General features: G+C 46.0%; 9 protein-coding genes across 10 annotated transcripts; 2 read left to right on the forward strand and 7 right to left on the reverse strand.

Annotated features, from left to right (window-relative positions):
- Positions 1–1981: 1981 nt before the first annotated feature.
- Positions 1982–3290, reverse strand: Atox1 (Antioxidant 1 copper chaperone). Its single transcript, XM_018008600.2, has 3 exons — positions 3087–3290; positions 2918–2993; positions 1982–2727 (listed from the first exon to the last, which is right to left on the reverse strand). Exons 1-3 carry the CDS (start codon positions 3090–3092, stop codon positions 2594–2596), a joined length of 216 nt encoding a protein of 71 aa, XP_017864089.1. The 5' UTR covers positions 3093–3290; the 3' UTR covers positions 1982–2593.
- Positions 3291–3428: 138 nt separating this feature from the next.
- LOC108614462 (galactose mutarotase) lies at positions 3429–4829 on the reverse strand. Its single transcript, XM_018008599.2, has one exon. It carries the CDS (start codon positions 4604–4606, stop codon positions 3503–3505), a length of 1104 nt encoding a protein of 367 aa, XP_017864088.1. The 5' UTR covers positions 4607–4829; the 3' UTR covers positions 3429–3502.
- A 472-nt stretch (positions 4830–5301) lies between these two features.
- LOC108614126 (fibrinogen-like protein 1) lies at positions 5302–7040 on the forward strand. 2 transcript variants are annotated; one of them, XM_018008070.2, is made up of 4 exons: positions 5302–5614; positions 5678–6217; positions 6277–6824; positions 6890–7040. In XM_018008070.2, exons 1-4 carry the CDS (start codon positions 5552–5554, stop codon positions 7005–7007), a joined length of 1269 nt encoding a protein of 422 aa, XP_017863559.1. In that variant the 5' UTR covers positions 5302–5551; the 3' UTR covers positions 7008–7040. The 2 variants fall into 2 exon arrangements, with proteins under 2 accessions (XP_017863559.1, XP_017863556.1); XM_018008067.2 differs by having other exon boundaries at positions 5312–5614; positions 6271–6824.
- A 373-nt stretch (positions 7041–7413) lies between these two features.
- LOC108614125 (putative fumarate hydratase, mitochondrial) lies at positions 7414–9075 on the reverse strand. Its single transcript, XM_018008066.2, has 3 exons — positions 8859–9075; positions 7787–8795; positions 7414–7727 (listed from the first exon to the last, which is right to left on the reverse strand). Exons 1-3 carry the CDS (start codon positions 8991–8993, stop codon positions 7468–7470), a joined length of 1404 nt encoding a protein of 467 aa, XP_017863555.1. The 5' UTR covers positions 8994–9075; the 3' UTR covers positions 7414–7467.
- Positions 9076–9166: 91 nt separating this feature from the next.
- LOC108614122 (fumarate hydratase, mitochondrial-like) lies at positions 9167–10898 on the reverse strand. The gene is made up of 2 exons (XM_018008064.2): positions 10558–10898; positions 9167–10498 (listed from the first exon to the last, which is right to left on the reverse strand). Exons 1-2 carry the CDS (start codon positions 10753–10755, stop codon positions 9227–9229), a joined length of 1470 nt encoding a protein of 489 aa, XP_017863553.1. The 5' UTR covers positions 10756–10898; the 3' UTR covers positions 9167–9226.
- Positions 10899–10958: 60 nt separating this feature from the next.
- LOC108614127 (galactose mutarotase) lies at positions 10959–12375 on the reverse strand. The gene is made up of 2 exons (XM_018008072.2): positions 12225–12375; positions 10959–12148 (listed from the first exon to the last, which is right to left on the reverse strand). Exon 2 carries the CDS (start codon positions 12123–12125, stop codon positions 10992–10994), a length of 1134 nt encoding a protein of 377 aa, XP_017863561.1. The 5' UTR covers positions 12126–12148; positions 12225–12375; the 3' UTR covers positions 10959–10991.
- Positions 12376–12651: 276 nt separating this feature from the next.
- On the reverse strand, positions 12652–13511 carry ORMDL (sphingolipid biosynthesis regulator orosomucoid 1-like). The gene is made up of 3 exons (XM_018008073.2): positions 13228–13511; positions 13008–13159; positions 12652–12945 (listed from the first exon to the last, which is right to left on the reverse strand). The coding sequence occupies exons 1-3, from the start codon at positions 13402–13404 to the stop codon at positions 12810–12812; spliced, it is 465 nt and encodes a 154-aa protein (XP_017863562.1). The 5' UTR covers positions 13405–13511; the 3' UTR covers positions 12652–12809.
- A 52-nt stretch (positions 13512–13563) lies between these two features.
- Positions 13564–19237, forward strand: MED1 (Mediator complex subunit 1). The gene is made up of 4 exons (XM_089468862.1): positions 13564–13741; positions 13798–15153; positions 15216–17089; positions 17809–19237. The coding sequence occupies exons 1-4, from the start codon at positions 13714–13716 to the stop codon at positions 19057–19059; spliced, it is 4509 nt and encodes a 1502-aa protein (XP_089324988.1). The 5' UTR covers positions 13564–13713; the 3' UTR covers positions 19060–19237.
- Positions 19238–19518: 281 nt separating this feature from the next.
- Adsl (adenylosuccinate lyase) lies at positions 19519–21130 on the reverse strand. Its single transcript, XM_018008065.2, has one exon. It carries the CDS (start codon positions 21038–21040, stop codon positions 19595–19597), a length of 1446 nt encoding a protein of 481 aa, XP_017863554.1. The 5' UTR covers positions 21041–21130; the 3' UTR covers positions 19519–19594.
- Positions 21131–21365: the final 235 nt, after the last annotated feature.

Consider the following 21365-nt stretch of genomic DNA (forward strand, 5'->3'; position numbering starts at 1 on the left):
TCTTTTCTTTGTCTGACAAAGCTTGTTCAGCATCATATAGATGCTGCGTTAAAGAATTGCTAGAGCTTTCTATTCTTACTAATAACTTATGCGTTCTTTGCATTCATTCAATGTGCCTGACAGTCATAAGTATATCCTTAAGTAGAACAGCTGCAAGAATTTTACCTAACGTATGTAAGCTTATTTGAAGATTAAAAAAAAAACCTTTAATTAAGGGACTTTATAGGAATTTTAATCAATATTAAAAATAAACTATTAATATAACTATTATAAATATATGAATTAATTCAAAAATCAATCTGTTCCGTCAGTCTCATTAAATAAATTCAATTTAATCATCGCTCAGCTGTTGATAAACTTTCCTTAGACAAAAGAAATAAGTGGACGATGTGAGATAAAAATAAAACACAACAAAAAATAATAATAAATTGTGAATATAATAAAATATTAGATTTTAATATTAGGTTTAAAAAAAATGTAAGATTTTATTTATTTTTAATAGTTTTTTAACAATTAAATTTCGTATATATATTATTAAAATATAAATTAAATTAAATATGTTTTCATGGTAGAGCAGATCTAAAATAAAATATTCTTACATTAATTTTAATTTCAAAATATATACTAATCTTGTTACCCGCAATAAACTATAACAAATCACGAATCAAAATTTTAAAAATTTTCTAATAAATAAGTTCATTAATATATAAAAAATTATATATATTGTATGCAATTATTATAGAATAATTATAGGTGCTCTTTTTTACAGCTTGTAGAATTATAGTTAGATTGCAGGTCTCGTAGACTATAATCAGAGAGCAAAGATGCAAAAAGTGTAAAGAGAACTCTTTGATATCTGTAATTAGTGCAGAACGCTCTGAATAGGCATGATATTGCATATGATTAGATGACAGAGCATATTACAGTCGAGCTGGCAGGCAGTTGCTGCCACAGCCTGCACAGCTCATAATCAACATTGTTGCAAGGAATGTTAATGCTGCTCATTAGTTGTGTGGCAATGTGTAGGGCACCAGTGGCACACCAGCTGTTATTTTACTGAGGCAATTTAAACGGCATTAGCGCTAATAATTTGCGTTTACCTACTGCCTGGCGACTGGTTCTGGTGCCTGTTGACTTCGAGGATGGGATTGCGTCGGGCAGCGCCGTAATCTGAAAATCTCTTGCATCACTTGAGAATAATCATTGGGCAAGGACGTGACTGCATCGTTGACGTTTATTGTGACAGCCGTGCTGTGGTGACTGCTTTCTCTGTGCCTTCTGCCTGAATAGCTGGCTGCAACAGCCTTCAGGTGCTTAGGTCTCGATGCGGTTCCGTTCCGTTCCTGTGTCGCTGCATGGGGCATAAATCAACGCGAGCCGCAAACTGCAACCACAACAAAGGCAAAGGTAAAACGCAGGTAGCGACACCAACGACGACGACGACGACAACAACATCAAATTCCGAAGCCTCCAAACAAACGCAACGTTCCGTTTGTCGACCCAACTCTAAACTCAATTAGTGCATTGGTATAAGTGTGTGAGAGTGCGTTGCATTCTTTGCATGCCAATGTGGCATTTGATTGATAATTTCGTTACGCCTCGAACATGTTTCAAAATACATTTTTGATAGCTTTGGGCTCGCCCTTCGCCCCTCCCCAGATTTATGACATATTATGTTCCCAAGCCTCTATTGTTTACTGCCATTGTTAGGCATTAGCATGATATTTGTCGCTGATTCGTTTGGACAACAGCGCTTCGAGCATGACTAAGTGCCCGCATTCGACTGGGATCCTCTTATTTACGGAGTCCGTCTCTTCGTCTTCTTTATAGACATGCTAGACAATTAGGTTAGGTGGCAGCAGAAGCCAACAAAGAGATCCCGTTATCATCTATTCGGACTCGCATTGATTTTAATCGTGATTAGATTAAATAATTTCAAGGCGCTACTTTCTATAATCTCATTTGAAAACTTCGATAGAGGTAAGATTTGCACAACATATTTATTTATAATAAGATTTATAATCTTAAAAATTGTAATTAGTTAAAATTTGTATATATGTATGTAAATTGGTATATCATAAGAAGGTAATTGGCATAATTTGTATGTATTTAATTATTAGCTGAGTTGTATTGGATATATTTAAAATATTTCTAAATATTTGATTGGAGCATTTATTTATTGCATTTTCTACTTAGTTGTTAAAAATTTGAATTTTAAATTCTGCATCTATGGGAGTATAACTCTTTTAATACAAATACTATCTTCTTGAGATACAATTTTAATGTTCAGCTACTTAAAATTTGGAGTTAAAGCAAATCCATAAGCAAACTTTGTAGATAAGCCGCTTATGCCTATATCATGTTCCTTTGATGAATTCACGATTAATGTATAATTTGTAAGGTTTCATCTTGTCGTACGGATGCATCACGCTGTTATTTTCAATGATTTATTGTGGGTGTTTCTCACATTATGACATCGATGGCATCAACTGGCAAAGCAAAGGCAATCACGAAATCCATTTGAGAATTCCTTTGGTTATTAGACTTCAAGTTTCAGCTTGCCGTATTTCTGAAACTTGCTCATAAACTCATCTCATTTCTTCACACCAACATATGACACCGTTTTGCCACTCTTGCGCAGCTGGGCCAACAGTTCGTCGGACGTTAAATTTGATGTGACGGTTACTGTTTTTGCTTCCAAATTGATGTTCACTTTTTCCACCTTATCTGCAAAATGCAAAATTCACATTTTAGTTGATAAACGCGCCCAAACAAACGCCGTCTCGCTGATAAGCGGCACTTGTATTAATATGTACTTAAACAAGAATGAGTGTACATACATACGTACCAGCACAAAGCCTAAAGCTTAACTAGCCTATGTAAATATATATGTATGTATATATGTAAGTATACGCACCACCTAATTTGGATAAGACCTTTTCCACGGCGCCGGCACATCCGCCACACGACATTTCCACTTTGAATTCATGAACCTAGCCGCAAAATGGATAGTAATGCCAATTGTTATTATTATTCAAGTTAAAATAATTTAAAATGCATTCTCTATTTGTGCTTGCAGTACGTACTGGCATCCTGCTGTTGGTGCTGTTGCTGCTGCTTGGACGACTCGAGTCAGCCGTAGTATGCTTATAGATTTGCGGTAAGTTAAACAGCTTGAAGCTCCTTTATATTATTGTTGTATTAAACGTGGCACACTCTATTCTCACAAGCGTTGACAAACAATTAAATACTTTTTCTTTTGTGTTTGCACTGTTATTAAGGCAATCGATGGAACTCGATAGTCGTGTTGTGCTGTGCTGCACTTATCGATGTATCGATACTGAAACAAGCAGTCCGGTAGCACCTTACAAATTCTCATCGAAATTATGTAATCGCTAATGAATTCAAAATAAATTTCGATAAGCCCATGATGATTTACTACTAATTTATTCATAATTTATTTTTATGCACATCTTAAACGTTGCTCATCAGATACCCAATTCTACACACGTTTTGGGCATGCGCCAAATCTGTAAACTACTTGATGGTCGTATAACTGACCCGGATTAATAATAACCGTTGGAAACTCCGGGTTGTTCATTGCATCAGGATATTTTTGAGTTTGCAAACAAAACGCGCTGTGTTGTGAATAGTGCGCACCTCCCTTTCCAACATGGGGAACATCCCCGCGGTCTTCTTGGGGCAGACCATTTGCAGTAGAGAAATGCACTCCAGGTTGATTGGTGTGAATTTCCACAAAACGACCCGAGCATGGGTGAACTGCGCGGGCAACCAGCTTCACTTGATTCGGATCCACATCGACACAGTAGTTGTTATCAAATCCACTAATGGGGCATCGATTAACCTGATTGAGGCGTTTGCCCAAATTTGTTAAGGTGGAAAAGTCATAGGGTGTGTTACGCGTTGGCATTAATTTTCCAGTGGGTATTTGCTCGAGGTCCGTGTCCACAATCTTATTCGCCTTGATCATTATCATATGTTGGTACAGTGTGTCCCTACCCGAACTGTGGCCTGCAAGATTAAAAAGGCAGTGGTGGCCTATGTTGATGCATGTTGTCTCTTTCGCGCGCGCCTCGATTCGCAACCCTAGGCAACCAGCTTCATTAAGTGAGTAGTTAATGTTGACCGTTACTTCGCCCGGATAGCCCTCGTGCCCGTCTGGCGAGACGTGTTGAAACGTGACACCGTCCTTGTGTATGCCAACTACATCCCAAATAACGCTATCAAAGCCCACATAGCCACCATTCAGATGGTAAAGATCCTTGTGGTTTCGAGATAGACTTATTTCCTTGCTACACAGGTTGAAACGGCCACGTGCCACACGGTCGGCAACGCGTCCAATTATGGCCCCTACGTAGAATTTCTGGTTGCGGTAATAGCCAGCGACATCGTCATAGCCAAGACAAACGTCCTCCAGCTTAGCATTAGCGTCAGGCACCCTGATGCTTTGTATAATACCGCCCAATGTCAATATAGCCACGGACATGCCCTTCTCCGAACACAATGTGAAGCGGCGCACATGATCGGTCTTTTGGGTCATGGGATTAACGGCAATGCCAAATACATCTTCCACCACTCGCACCATCTTTATGCGATGATAAATTTGAGGTTTTAAGACAAAACAACAATTTCGAATATCATGGGTCAAAAAAAAATTTAAAATGTAAATGTATTGCTGGTCGCTCAATACATCCGAATTTTGCACAGCCAACTTATACAGAAGCCAAAACGAAAGATATTTGTATAAAATTTACAAAATACAAAAAGTACGTTTACTCTACATAAAATTTCAATCTACAATGACTTACAAACACCACTCACCCATAGTTGAAGCATAGAATTTTCGAATTCGAAAATTATTACGTCTCGTTATATACATGCTTATTAGTATGCTTATTATTATATAAGATTTATAAAATAACAAATGCATTATAATAATGAGATAAACATATAGGCATATTTGGTCAATGTGGTTACTATATATTCATTAACATTTCGTAATTGCTGAAATATGAGCATTTTCAAATAGCCGGTATGACCACAAGATATCGTTTGCACGATAAGTACACGATATCTGAATTAACTGTGCACAATCGCCTTGCAAGTTCAGTATTTTAATTCTAAGCTTAAATTTGAAAACATCGATAGATCGATTATTACATCGAATACATAATAATAATTTTATTCAAAATAATGAAGCGAACGCTTTGCAATATTATACTACTTCTACTTATTATATTTTTGATATTCTTGCTAAGAATAGGTTTTACTGAAAGGACTGAGAGCCCATTGAAGAGGACGAGGAAAATACCATTTCTAATGAATCGATAGCACTTTGTTATTCTACATTTCAGTTAAGATTTAAAAAAAGTTTTTCCCGTATATGCTCTGGATATATGTCTCAAACTGTTTATCACATAGCTTGCTGTTGTGGTGAAATTTGTCTGACATTTAAGCAAAAAAATCAGATGTGGACGAGTCAACATTCAATGGAACTTCAACAATTTCAATGCCATAATTTTTTACCATTATGAATACTCAAAATATATTTACTATCCAATTGGAGCAAGAGGACACATCAGAGAAGCCTGTGGTGAGCGTTGATAAAGGTCACTACTGAGTAATTAAATGATATACGCGCCCTGTTCTTGTATAGCCGCCGAACGAGTGGGAAATATTGCGAGAAAATACCTGCAGTACCATTTCTCAGCTGAAGAAAATTAAATTGTCGGTGTACAAGGAGAAGCTAAATTTATACAGCGAGAAATGTAAAATCAAAGATGATGTCATCTTGGCTCTTCAAACATGTTTGGAAACCTATAAAAACACAAATGAGAACAATAATGAATTGATATCATTCCTAAAGACGAAACTCGCGGAAAGACATTCCAAAATGGTCGCATTGAAGAAAGCGCATGAAACTCAAAATGCTGGCTACGAATCAACTATTTGCGAGAAAAATGAAATGATCAACACACAAGATGGCATTATTAAGGAAAAGGAGAAACAAATCGAGGAGTTGGCAACCAAAATTAAGCAGCAATACGAATTAACTATTAAGTCTGATGAACTGATTTCCTCGCTAAGGGCCACTGTCGAGGATAGTGAAGCAAAAATCAAGGAAAGAGATCAGAAAATAACACAACTCGAAACTGAGTTAACAACCAAGGCGGAAAGAATACGAACTCAAAATCTGGTAAGCAATCGGATAGTCCAGCCGAATATAGCTATATCTAATGTTTACGCAAGTTAAAGTTTGATGCCGCACTGATGCTCTGTAAGCAAAATGATCGTGTGGTCAGCAGTACGATCAAGGAACTGCAGGAGATTCTATCGGGGGAGAACAGATCCGAAATCAAAATCGTATCCCTGCCCCGCATTGGTCCAATTAAGATAGCCGTCGAAAATGTTGCAACTGGTCCTTGCTGGATGGTCATTCAGCGTCGTGGCTATAAGGTGGTGGACTTCAATCAAGGCTGGTTCTCCTTTGTGGAGGGCTTCGGCAACTTGGACGAAGATTATTGGATTGGCCTGGACAAGATACATGCAATGACCAAGAGTCACATGCACGAGCTCTATATCCACTTAGTGTTTGCCAATAATGAAACTCGATACGCCTATTATGATAACTTTGCCATCTCGGGCAAAAGTGACGACTACAAGCTGAGATCCCTCGGCAACTACGTGGGAAATGCAGGGGATGGACTACGCACACACGAACACCACATATTCAGAACAATCAGGTATGATACCAAGACCACCGTGGAGTACAACCGCTGGTGGCAACATGAGTACCCCAATTGGTGAGTAGAGATCCGAAATTAAGCAATATATAGATCCATCTCCGTGACGAGCTGTACCATTGCAGCAATCTGAATGGAACCTTCAGTGAGAAAACTGAATTCGGTGTTTGGTGGTGTCGAGGCAATGGCACATATAAATTTGTGGAATCCGTACAAATGTTAATCAGGCGAAAGCAAGTGTAATTTTATAAAGTCAATAAAATCGTTTTTGTTATATTTTTACCTTTATATACATACATACATAAATCAATGTATCCATATATGTATATGTATATATCAAAATTTACAAATAATATTAAAACATTTTTAAAATCTAGTAAGATTGGTCGACATTTAGATACTTTGACGGGATAGGGTTCAGTGGTTCCGTTAGTTGGTTTTACGACATATTCACAATTACCCTAAATTATATCTCTATATTTTTAATTAAGGGATTGAGCTCGCTCAGTGTAGTCATATCTAATGATAAATATATATATTTTATTATAGATATCAACTTTTAAACAATATGCAGGGCAGGTATGGAACCCCATTTTCCCTTTTCCAAATAAGCTAACTCCAATTATAAGGAACTGTCGATATATGCATATAACATAATACATTCGAGTTTATTAACGGCTTAAGGAAACATGAACAAACTGGCTTAGGTGGGACCAAGCATATTTTCCGGACGTACCCATTTATCATAGTCTTGTTCAGAGATGCCGGCAACGAGGGCCTCATGCTTCAGAGAGGTGCCATTCTTATAAGCTGCCCTGGCTATTGTGGCTGCCTTGTCATAGCCAATGTGCGGATTGAGTGCGGTCACAAGCATCAGAGACTCGTTCAAGAGCTTTTCGATCCTCTCCTTGTTCGGCTTCATGCCAACAACGCAGTTCTGGTTGAACGCATTGCAGCCATCAGCTGAGAAATGAGTCAAGCACTTAGTCTAATGTTCAATGGAATCTGTGATCGTAAAATACTTAGCAGCTGTATCGAGCGCAGAACGTTGGACGCTATCAAGGGCTTGAAGACATTCAGCTCGAAGTGACCATTGGAGCCGCCCACAGAGACAGCCACCTGATTGCCCATGACCTGGGCACAGATCATGGTCAACGCCTCGCATTGAGTGGGATTTATTTTGCCCGGCATTATCGAGCTGCCCGGCTCGTTCTCCGGCAACGAGAGCTCGCCCAAGCCACAGCGCGGTCCGGAGGCCAAGAATCGTATATCATTGGCAATCTTCATGAGGCTCACGGCAATGGTGTTCAATGCGCCATGCACCTCGACCATGGCATCCCTGGAGCCCAGGGCCTCAAAGAAGTTCGGAGCACTTACAAATGGCAGAGATGTCAGCTGAGCAATGCGCCTGGCAGACTTCTCGGCGAATCCCTTGTAAGTATTCAGCCCGGTGCCCACGGCAGTGCCTCCTAGAGCCAGTTGATAGACGTGGGGCAGGACCGCATTGATCCGCTCCAGACCATTGGTTAGCTGCTGCGTATATCCGCTGAACTCTTGCCCCAATGTCAGCGGCACCGCATCCTGGGTGTGTGTGCGTCCGACTTTGATGATGTCCTTCCATTCCAAGGACTTGGTCTGGAGAGCGTCACGCAGGTCGGTGATCGCCGGCTTCAGGCCCTTGACCAGCTGAAGCGCCACCGCAACGTGTAGGGCAGTTGGAAAGGTGTCATTCGAGCTCTGTGATTTGTTCACATGATCATTGGGATGCACCGGATTCTTGGAGCCCAGCTCGCCGCCCCGCAGCTCAATGCAACGATTGCTAATCACCTCATTGACGTTCATGTTCGTCATTGTGCCAGATCCCGTTTGCCAAATGGGCAGTGGAAAGTGGCCCTCATCGTACAGCTTGCCCGAGATGAGATCATCGCACACAGTCGAAATGGATGAGCAGATGGAGCTCTCCATCCCGTACTCCAGGTTGACCTCAGCGGCGGCCTTCTTCACTATGCCCATGGCCTGTATAATGGACTTCTGGGAAGATAATCGGAGCACATGAATATCATATTTATGCACCTGTGTCTATCGAGCACTTACCGGCATGCGCTCACTCGGATCCCCGAAGGGAAAATTGTTCAGACAGCGCATAGTCTGGGCCCCAAAGTAACGATCAGCTGGCACCTCGATCGTCCCGAGCGTGTCGCTCTCAATGCGACTTTGCGACTTACTCATCTGCTCGCTTTACCTACCCAACTGTAGTATACACATATGTAACTATATATAGACTGAATGAATTACAAATGTTAAGGCCAAGCCTACCTGATCTTTGGATACTACTCCCAAATATCTCAATTGAAAAATGAATATAAAATATATGTAAATATTTCTAAATAAATAAATTTAACTTTCTATATATAGATCATACTTTATTGATATTTAATCTATTTAGTTGCCTTTGTCACTTTTCATTGATAACTAAATGATAAGAGCTTGTCTACGTGCAACCAGTTGTCTAGGTCGGCATTGGAGAGGCCTTTCTTGTAGGCCTCCCACTTGACGGTGGTGCCATTGGCATACGCCAGGTTGGCAATTTCGATTGCCTTGTCGTGGCCGATGTATGGCTGGAGAGGCACTGCCATTATAAGAGATTCATTCAGGGTCTTCTTAATGTTCTTCTCATTCGCCCGGATGCCCTTGAGGCAGCTGTTGGTGAACTCATTTAGGCCGTCGCTCAGTAGACCGATGGAGCGTAGCACATTCGAGGCGATCAGCGGCATGAAGGCGTTCAGCTCGAAGTGGCCATTGGAGCTACCAATGGAGACGGCCACCTGGTTGCCCATCACCTGGGCACAAATCATGGTCAGCACCTCGCACTGCCTCGTGCTCACATTGTCCGGCATCAGGGAGCTGCCTGGCGCATCCTCCGGCAACACGAGCTCGCCGAAGCCACACCGTGGCCCGGAGGCCATGAGTCGTACATCACTGACAATCTTCATCAGACTGACCACAGTGCTGTTCAGCTCGCCGTGCAGCTCCACCAGAGAGTCGCGGGCACTGACCGCCTCAAACACATTGGGTGCGGACACGAAGGGCAGCCCCGTGAGCTCCGCAATACCACTGATGCACCCAGCTCCAAAATCCTCGCTGCACGACTTACACGAACAGCCCTCGCTGTTGAGAGAAATTTCATAGAGTCGCTGCATGCACGAGTCGAGTCGGGAGCTGTTGTTGATCATCATTTGCTTGTAGCCGCCAAAGACGTTGCCCAGGGTCATGGGCTCCGAGTCCATGAGATGGGTGCGCGCGATCTTGATGATATTCTTGAACTCCTGCTCCTTATTGTCCAGAACCTCAATGAACGCTTTGATTGAAGGAAAGAGCTTCTCGTTCAGCTGCATGACCACGGCAATGTTGATGGCCGACGAGAAGTTGTCGCAGCAGCTCTGAGACATGTCCACATGCCCCACGGCATCCACTGGCTCCTTGCTGCCCACCTGGCCGCCCATAATTTCGATGGCGCGGTTCGAAATCACCTCGTTGACATTCATGTTGGTGGACGTGCCCGAGCCCGCCTGCCAAATGACCAGCGGGAAATGATTCTCATCGTAGAGCTTGCCCGAGATGACATCGTCGGAAGCCTTCATAATGGCGTCGCAGATGAGCGGCTCCAGTCCGCTCTGCCTGTTCGTTTGGGCGGCGGCCTTCTTTATGATGCCCAAGGCTACGATGATGGGGCGCTGCAGGGAATAGCTGGCTGCGGCTTACACAGGATGCCTCAATGAGGGCGGCTACTTACCGGCATGCGCTCCTCCACGCCACCTATGGGAAAATTCATTACCGAACGCATGGTCTGCGGCCCGTACATGCGATCCAGAGGCACGCGTATTGCGCCCATCTCATCGTACTCGATCCTCGTATCCGGCTGGCTCATGCGCGCCAGCTTGTACAGCAGACTAAACATTTCCTTCTGGTCGAACGACATCTTCCAACTCATATGGGAACCCAACTCTGTATGAAGGTGCGAAGAGATTGTGTATGGAGACTACTGGGATCTATGTTTCGAATATTAAATATCTATTTATGTTATCCCACATAAAATCCATTTCAATTAGTGCAGAGGCTACTATTTACATACAATTTACATTCATGCGAAGTGCAGTAGAGCTTGACTATAAGAAACAGAAGACTTTAATTGAATACTATAAATCCGTAAGCTGTTTTATTAATCTATTATTTGTTATTACAACAGCATTTCCAGGACTGTTCGACGACAAACTTGTATATGACTTCATGGTTGTACTTTTCGTTGGGATTAAGAAATATGGAGGGAAAGTCGTGATTCTGATGGTTGACAGCATCCGGAAATTTCTCGGTTTCCACACAAAATGAGCCGTGCTTGCGATAATGCGAACACTCCTTGCCAATCATAGGAGTGTCACCCTTCTCCTCGTCCGGCAAATTGTTGGCCGTGTAGAACTGCAGACCCGGCTGATTGGAATAAATCTCCATGGCGCGGCCGCTGGGTGGGTGGGCCAGCTTGCCAATCAGATTGACGCCCTCCTTGCCCTCGTTGACCACAAAGCAGTTGTCGTATCCCTTGATTAGACGATTATCGAACTGCTTCAGCCGATCTCCAATCAGCACGGGAATACGCATATCAAAGACCGTGTCGTCCACATCCAAGAATTCACCGGTCGGGATTTGGTCGTCATCCGTATCGATAATCCTCTTGGACGCTATCTCCACTGTATGCTCCGCCAGTCCCTTGAAGCCGGCATTGTGGCCAGCCAAATTGAAGTACGCATGATTGGACAGATTAATGGGAGTCGTTTTGTCCGTAAAGGCCTCGTAGCGTATACCCAATCGGTTCTGGTTGTCCAGCCAATACGTTACGGTGACAGTTAAATTGCCCGGATAGCCCTCGTGCCCATCGGGCGATACATGCTTAAACGTAATACCCATTATATCTGATTTACGTGCCACCTCCCAGATGACGCTATCGAAGCCAACAAAGCCGCCGTGCAGCTGATACGTGTCCTTGAAGTTCTTCGTTAGTTCGTACTTGGTCTCGCCCACAGTGTACGAGCCATTGGCCACCCGGTTAGCCACACGGCCCAGAGTGCCGCCAATGTACGCGTGCTTGGCATTCACGTAGCTGGCAATGTCGTCGAAGCCAAGGCACACGTCCTCGATCTTCTCATAGGCATCCGGCATGCAGACGCTCTGGATGATGGCGCCCAGCTGTATGACCGAAACGGACATCTTGTTCTGATTGGTCATTGTGAAGCGACGCACCATTTCGGGCACTTTGGTGAACGGATTCTTTGCCAGGCCAAAGATTTCTTCCGTGATTGTGACTGACATCTTCCTATCGCTGCTGTTGGCTCCTGGTCAAACAGACAAATTTAGTAGCTTCTAACTCAAATAATAATTTAACAATAACTGCCAGGCAGCCTTAAACACCTTTTATTATTGTACTTGAATTCCGTAAAGGTCGCGCGCTGTTGCACCAAAGTCAAAAAGGGCAATGGATGCAGATCGCCGGCGCTTCACAAACTGATGCATTTCGCAATGCGAGTGTATTTCTTTATACTGTTGAAGAGCGACGTCGCTGATAAGCTTATAGATCTATCTGTATGCATGTGCATATATGAGAGAGTTGTATAACGAAGGTAGTAGTTGATTAGCGCACCGTCTATTTCTTTCTCCTTCTCGCTCTGTGGGAAATTCGTATATAATTTGAGACAGCACAATGTATTAGATGTATTACGTATCTCAGTTATATATTTGTCCACATTTTAATTATACATTTTCAGTTTCAAATACCTATGTATCTTTATGACAGTTATAGAATCGATAATTTATTATTACTTTTATCGATACACATTAGTCAGTGGTAAACAGAAGTATATTTACACAAATCCAACAGCCAGTTAAATGCCAGCTACCTGATTATTCTATTATCTATAAATAGTATATACATTGAACTTGAACGATAAGCCCACCTGCCTGGCAGAAATTATTTACATTCATACATGCGACTGCATTTTAGTACTTATTAATATTAAACAATCGAACGCCATGGAACTGCGGTAACTTCGGCAGCGTGACCACAACCAAGGATATAAAATTTGCAATGAAATGTTCAGTGCTGTTACGGGTGTACAGACAAGTCAAAAGGAATCTACAATAAATATAAATCAATGAGCAATGCAAACACTATTAAATGTATAAATGTCGACGTACAGAACGATTGGCACAGCAGTTAGAAATTTGCGAGTTGGAGTTAATTGAACGCCGTCATCTATTTGTTCCCAGTGTGTCCATTGCCGACTGGCATCATTCTCGATGCTTAGCCAAGGAGCTCCTTTGACTATATGTAGAAAATACAAGTGTGCCTGGCAGAAATCAATAAATATTAATTCTAGTAAATTCTATGTAACTTGCGTGGAAGATCAAAACTTACTACGTTGTGCAGCAAATTAGTTGCGGTCCAGGCGGCAGAAATTGTAACAAAGGGCACTGATAACAGCAACAAATGTACAAACAGCAATCCAAGAAAATAAGCAAGCCAGAAACCACGGGCACTTAGCCAAGAGCTGTTTGGATTTGTTTCGCCATGTCCGCCGGCAATAGATGTCATTTTTGTACGGAGTTGCACTTTAGTCGCTGCGAATTTTGGTAATTGTTTTATACAATAGAGATGAGCGCAATGCACAATACAAGAACTACTATCGACTATCGATTGTTGTTTCCCAGTATTTATTGTATCGATATTCAACAATGTCAACAAATCTGAACTAGTTCAGTTTACAAACACTAATTGCATTTTGCAATGAGAGTGGCATATTTTTCCAAGCTGAGAAGCAGACACATATAAAATATTTGCATAAAAGTGATTTCCTATAGTAAAACTGAATTTTATGTCTTCTTGAAACTAAAAGTCGTCAAAATGAGTAAAAGTCATTCGAAAAGTGGAGGTAAGTACTGCAAATCACAGCGACGTTTTTTCTTTTAATTTACACACTACACGCAGCCGGCCACAGCGGCAAACCACCCAAAACAATCTCCATACCGAGCATTGAACAAAAGAACAAGCAAATGCAACAGGAGACGCTGATGGAGAAGCTACGCGCCAAGTACCGCAATAAGCCAAAGAGCTACGAGGAAATCAAGAAATCGGTGCGCATGTATTTCATAGAGAAGCATTATCCGCTGGACCCACTCTGCAAGGCAGCGCTGCAGTCGGCATTGGATAAACTGCAGCACTACATCAAAGTCACGTCCCGGCACGGTCTTGTGGAGCGGTTGGAGAGTCTGTCCCGCCAGCTGGGCCTCAAATTCATGGAGGATCAGCAAACGCTATTCATTTCCACAGACATGTTCTACGTGGAGATCCTGCTGGACGCCAGTGGTAACCTCAGCGACGTCAAGGTGCACCATGAGTGCAAAATTGAGCAGCAGTCGAATTCCAGTGCCAGCTCCACCGAGTTGCTGAATTGCCTGAAGGCAGGCGACTTCGCTGACTTCACAGTACAACTCGAAGGTCTCTCCTCCATTTACCAGTTGAACGCGGAGCCCAAAGTCAAGAAGAAGGCATTCGTGGCGCTGCAGGCCATGGAAACTGACATTTTCAGTCTATATCAGCACCAACTGCAGCTGCAGCAACAGCTCAGCAGCAGCACTGATAGCTACCACATCATGAACAACTCCTCGGTGGGCTTGGTCCTGCAGCGACGAGGTGGGCACCCGGTGAAGCTGACCTACTTCTGTCCGCCCCTCCACCTCATCGAGAAGAAAGTGAAGGGCGAGAAAGTGGCCACTAGCAGCGGAACCGCGAGCAGAGACCTGAGCATTGAGCAGGTCATAAAAAGCCCCAACGGACTCAGTGTCACGCTGAATCTTGAGGCTTCTTCTGCGAACAAGCTGCAAATTCTGCCGATTGTCAGCATCACTAACGAGGCTGGATTGCCTCTGGAGCAACCCGTCTATGCGCCGCTCACGCAGAACAACTCAATGCTGATGCCGGCCACCTACGTCCTGCGCCTCAGTAAGCCGATGCCCGTCTGCATTGAGTCTCTACGGGCTCTGGGCCTGCCGGGCCTCACAAGCAATGCAAACGAGGAAACGCCGACAGTAATGAATCTAATTGTGCAAACGGCCTCCAGGCAGTTGATCAAGAACACCCAGAAGGGCTTGTATGTGAATCTGCCCAAGGAGACGCACTGCTACTTCTTTACGGACAACCACAGACTGAAAGGCACCATGATCTCGTCCCTACCATTCACGGAGCCTGCGCAGGTACCTAAGATAATCGCGTTCCTCAAGAAGCAGGCGCTCTTCTACACGCTCCTCTCCAGCTGCATCAGGGAGCAGCAGAAGCAGTACAATGGTGGGTAGAACCTCTGGGAAATTGCATAGCAACAATCTAATATCCGAGTGCATTTGTTACAGACATGGACAGCACCGTCATCTTGGAGGTAACCGCTGTCTCGCTCAGTCTGATCACAGTGGAACTGCAGCATCCGTACGAGGAGTCGCTGGCCACAGTTGACTTTCTATTGGAGGACGGCCAGGTGACCTGCACCATTTACTCCGTCAACGACGAATACGAAGCGCTCTCCGAGAAGCTTACCAGAACAGTGCGGCAGGTGCTCTCAATTCCGATGGTTATATACAAGCTGCTTAAGTGCTGGGATGAGGAGCATCAGAAGAAGATGCACGGCAACTTGGCTCCAGGCGCTGGCACAGGGAGCGGCGCATCGGGCGGATTTAGCGGCACAGGAGGTGGAGTTGGCGGAGGAAGTGGCGGGATGCATGGAGCAAGCAACTTCGGACAGTTCGCCATCGATGCAGCTGGAGAGGGCGGCAGTGGAACTGGCGGCGGATTTAGTAGTCTTGCCAATCTCAAAATGGACTCAAAAGTGCGATCCCTGGCAGATGCATTCGCCGCATCTACTTCGGCTGCTGCGGCTATTGCTGGCCTCATTAGTTTGAAGCGGGAAACTGATCCGCAGTCAAGTGGAGGAAGCAGTCCTGTCCCCCCGTCTAGCTCTGGGCTGGATTCCAAGGCCACCGAGCACGAGATCGCCGACAAGTACAAAAATATCTGGAAAGACAAAACGCCCAACCTGAAGCATTGCGTTAGCATCACGCCCATTGCTGGCGATGGCAAATCTCCACTACAGCAGCAGCAGCAGCAACAGCAACAGGTGGACGTGCAGCGCACGGGCGGCATCGAGATCATACCACTGAATGCGGCAGCCAGTGTGGGCGCCACGCCGAGCACGGGGTCTGCAGCTACAACAATCACCATCACCCCTATTACTGGAGGTGCCAAAGAGGCGGGGAAAGAGGCGAAGAAGCCAATCCCCACTGGAGGTGCTGTCAAGCGACCCCACGAGGGCACCTCCTCCTCGAGCTCGAGCAGCGGCACCGGCAGCAGCGCCTCCAGCGACGCACAGAAGGAAAAGAAGCGCAAGAAGAAGCGGGACGACTCGCCCATGGGGCCTCCAGAGAAGGTGTATTCGCGCCAGAACTCGCCAGCCTCTGGCGGGATGACGGAAGCCTCAGCAGGGGGAGGAGTTGCGCGCAAGTTCTCGTCGCCCTCAACTTCGTCTTCATCCTCGCCCAAGGGAGGCAGTGCCTCGGCTGCAGCTGCCCTGGGCCTCATGGCCGGCCAGCCGTCGGCTCGGCCCAGCCCCAAGCATTCCCCGGTGTACAGCAGCCCAAAGCACAACAGCAGCAGTAACACGGCCTCGAACAGCCCCAAGTCGCCGTTCGGGACGCTCTCGCCCAAGCACGGATCCTCTGGCAAGCCGAGCATGTCCACTCTCAAGAGTGCAACAGCGGCCACCGGTCTGAGCCTCAGTCCCAAGGGTGAAAAGTCCATCACGGGAGCTGGAGGCGGTTCGAGCATTCCCTTGTCCACTGCTGGCTCTGGCTCTGGGTTAGGGTCAAGTGGAAATCCCTCTATGCTGCGCCCCGTGCCACCGCTGGCCAGCAGCAGCCAGTTGCCCGCTGCTATAAAGAAGGACAAGTCCATCGCCAGCAGCTCAGCATCTGCTGCCCCATCGGGGGTGGCAGCTGCAGTAGCCGCACTCAAGAGCTCCCAGCAGCAGCAGCAACAACAACAACAACAACAGCAGCAGCAGCAGCAGCAACTGAAGTCACCTGTGGCCAGTTTATCGCATCTGGCTGCAGGTGGGAATCTGAGCAGCTATGGGGCTCCAGCCGTGGCCGCCTTGGAGCTGAATGCACTGCGCAAGGGAATGGCGGGAGCGGGAGTGGGATCGGGATTGGGCGCAGCTGCGGGAGCGGTAGGTGCGGTAAGTCCGTTTTCAATTTATGAGTAGCTCTCGTTGTGTGCCCACCTCCGCTTCCAACTCAACCCCCACCCCACCTGCACCTCTAACCCCTAGTTGATTATCTGTTTCTATTTTTGCATACAACTAAAACTCTGATCGAATGCAAAATATAAAAGGAATACCTATAGTCTTATATTACTCTTATTATTATGAGTCATGCGCTGTCACTGCTGTAGTTTTTGTTCCTTATTTTTTATCTGATCTACTGTATGTTATGTTTGTAAATATATTTACTTTTATTACCTATTTTCTAACTGCATCCGTGTTATTTGATCTTATTAATCCCCGTGATGGGCTCTATGCTTCAGTAGTCCTAAAGAAAATCCTCCTGTATGTAGTCTCCTTGCACGTTCTCTTCGATTTCGACTACATTATTATTCCCATTATAAGAGATTACTTAGTGTTAATATCAATGTGGTTTAAGAGAACTCTATCTGGTATTCTTGCGAGTACTCCTTATATACCTCTGGCAAACTTTATACTAACGAGTTACTTTCTCTTTCGGTCTTCCTGCACATTCGCTTTGGTCCTGGCTTGACTCGGGACCTTAACCCTCAATCGACACTGTGCTACTTTTTGATTGCTTTAATTTGCGTTCTCGGTTCGTTTTTCATTTGTTTGTCTTCACACACACACACAAACACCCACACACGCACACAACCACGCGCTTCCTTTGTCAGGTTAGTTTGATGACGTCGACGGCAGCTTCGACGGCAACCATCCAAACCACAACAACAGCAGCGGATTCCTTGGGCACCGCAACAGCAGTGGTGGAGGCGGGAGCAGCAGTGGGAGCAGCACATGCAACAGCAACAGCAACAGCAGCACAGCAGCAGCAGCCGCAGCGGGCAGCGCCACATAGCACCGACAGCTCCAGTTGTACTAGCAGCAGCTCCAGTGCGGGAGTAGTCTCTGGTCTCTCCACGGGGTACATGGTGAAGCCGAGCAGCCAGGAGGGCCTCAAACTGACCATCAATAAAACGAGCAGCGGAAAGAGAGAAAGCAAGGGCGGACAGCCTGGATCATCTGCGTCCGCGTCCGCGTCCGCGTCTGCATCCGCATCTGCGTCCTCGTCCTCGTCGTCTTCAGCAGGCAGCAAGAAGCAGCACACGGGCCTAAAGCCAGGCGTCAACAGCGGACCAGCCTCGAAGAAGGCACTTTCATCAGCTTCGAGCACAGGGGCAAGCGGTTCTGGCTCGAGCAAACACCTCTTCCAAAAGGCCAACTCCTCTGGAAACCTGAGCAGCAAACTTGGCGGATCTGCATCGCTAGGCGGTGGCCTGCCACTAACGAAGAGCAACAGCACCAACTCTTTCCAGGAACACAGTGTGACTAAGCGCCGGCCCAGTATGTGCAGTCCGGGGACTAGTGGTGGCAGTGGAGGTGGCTCGCAGCGGAAGTCATCATCAGGATTAGGGCCGGGAGGGGGAGCGGGAAGAATGTCACCAGCGGCATTGAGCGGGTCAATGTCACAGCCACCACCACGCTTCGATCACCACACAGACATGATGACCATTCTGCAGTACGCCTCGCCCACCATGGCAGCCAGCATGGAGGGCTTCATCAAGGGACTGCACAACAAGTTTCAGATACCCAAATTGTCTCAGCGGCCAAGCGGCAACAATGGCGGAAGTGGGCAGACTTCCAGCACCACAGATCCGGCGTTAGCTACAGGCACATCAGCTTCATCTTCCTCTTCCGCCTCTTCGTTGGAACAGCAGCAGCAGCAGCTTAACGCGGACTTAAATGCTCTGGCGTCCAGCATAACCTCCACGTCCTCGTCCACGTCCAATAGCAGTAGTGGAGGGCAGAAGCCATCGACAGGTCCCTCTGCAGCGAGCGATTTGCTGCTCACTCTAGGAAGCAGTGGCACAATGGGATCAGGTGATGGCATCGACGAGGAGCTGCTCGCCAGCTTGGCCGGCGAATGACAGCTCGAGCTGATTCAACCACTCTCTGCAATCCAAACCTAGTTCAATTAATGTGTTAAAGGCCTTCGGCTGTACTCTGACAATGAGCTGTTCTTTCATAGTCTTAAGTGTTTGTTAAGTGTGGATGGGCGCATCAAGTGACTGCCGTAACTCAATAAAATGCTGCATTATTTAATATGGCTTTGCATAGTTTATCTATATAGATACCTCTTAGTGATAATAGTCATCAAAATAAAGGTTCATGTATGCTCTCGACTGGGCTCGAGGGAATGTGTAAACAAATGCCGGGGTTATCTGGTGCGGTTTGCGAATCAACGCTGGAGGCCTGTGGTTTTGATCACGTCAGACACATGCGAAGTAAATAGGAATTGCATCGGGGTCTGCAGGTCAAAGAACTGCAGCGATAACCCCAACTCGTGGGGAGGTGCAGGGCGTGTGATCAATGAAACAGATACGTCATAATATAATATGCGAATGTATTTGTGCTTTGAGCTTAAAGGCCTAATAAATGATGCAATAGTTGCTTATGCTTGTATTAGATATTGAGCTGGACATCCTGGACGCTCTTCAGGGCGTCACTGTAGCGGGCCAGCACGGGCTGGACCTCCTCGGCAATGAATTCGTCCACCTGCTCGCTGGCACGACCCGTGAAGGTGCGCGCGTCCAGTATGTGGTCCAGCTGATCGAGAATGGGTGCAAAGTAGGCATCGTTGCGCACGCGGCTTATCAGATCATTGTCCTTGCCATACTGCTTAACCTGAGCACCGGCCTCTTGGGACAGAACTCGGATCTTCTCGTGGCACACTTGGCGGTCTCCGCCGGCTTTCACCATTGCCATGATAATGTTCTCCGTGGACATAAAGGGCAGCTCCTGGGCAATGTGTCGCTCTATGACCTTCGGATAGACCACCAGGCCTTGGGAGATATTCAGCAGCGTGAGCAGAGCTGCATCAGCAGCCAAGAAGCCCTCCGACAAGGTCAGTCGCCTATTGGCCGAGTCATCCAGAGTGCGCTCCAGCCACTGCGTGGCGTGCGTATTTGCGGCATTGCTAAACAATGTGATCAGATGACGAGCTAGGGCGCAGCAGCGCTCCGAGCGCATCGGGTTGCGTTTATAGGGCATCGCCGATGAGCCAATCTGAGTGCTCTCGAATGGCTCCTCCAACTCCTTGCGTGAGGCAAGAATGCGCAGGTCCGAGCACATCTTATGAATAGTAGTGCCCAGGCTGGCCAGAGCCGCCATCACCTCGACGTCCACTTTGCGGGAATACGTTTGCCCGGTGACGGCGTACGGCTTACTGAAGCCCGCCAGCTGGGTGACCAGCTTGTCCAGTTGCTTCACCTTCTGGCTGTCCCCGTTGAAGAGCTCGAGGAATGAAGCTTGCGTGCCCGTGGTGCCCTTTACACCGCGAAAGCGAAGATCCTCAAGACAGCGACGCAGCGCACGCTCGTCCATGAGCAGGTCCTGGATCCACAGGCAGGCGCGTTTGCCAACTGTAGTTAGCTGAGCCGGCTGCAGATGCGTGAATCCCAGGGTCGGCAGAGCCTTGTATGTCTCTGCGAATTGTTGCAGGCGTCCCACAACGGTAGCCACGCGCGGCAGCAGCAGTTTCAGTGCATCGCGCAGTACAATGAGATCTGTGTTGTCGCCTACGTAGCAGGAGGTGGCACCCAGGTGGATGACCGGTGCAGCAACCGGGCATTGCTTGGCAAAAACGTGTACGTGCGCCATGACATCATGCCTGGTGAGACGCTCCTCGGCGGCTGCCGCTTCGAAGTCTATGTCCTTCATGTGTTGCTCCATCTGAGCTATCTGCTCTTCGGTAATGTCGAGGCCAAGTGAATGCTCCGCCTTGGCTAGCCAAACCCACAGTTGTCGCCAGGTCGAGAACTTGTTCTGGTCACTGAACAGAAACTGCATCTCCTTGCTGGCATATCGTGTGCTCAGAGGAGACTTGTATCCTTCGTAACTAGCAGACATTTTTCTAAACACTTCTCTGACAATTCAGCGGACCAGCCACAACACCACCTCTCAAATAAAGATTTCCTACTAACCAGAAAAAAATACCACATGTTGCGCATTCCGGTCTCAGTGTTACCAGAGCAGTGAACTCGTCAAATCTACATATATACGATTAGTCAGTCGTTTATGCAACAATCGTATTTAGTATATTCATTCTTCACATGGCGCTCGATTTAAAAACTCATTGTTCCTTATGAACCATTCTAATTAAAGAGAAAGACGCAATTACAACTATGTAAGTATGTAAGTACATAATCTCATTTCAAAATGTTTATATGTTACA

This window comes from Drosophila arizonae, chromosome 4, assembly GCF_054131065.1.
Source record: "Drosophila arizonae isolate 15081-1271.41 chromosome 4, UAZ_ARI_1.0, whole genome shotgun sequence".
NCBI lineage: Eukaryota > Metazoa > Arthropoda > Insecta > Diptera > Drosophilidae > Drosophila > Drosophila arizonae.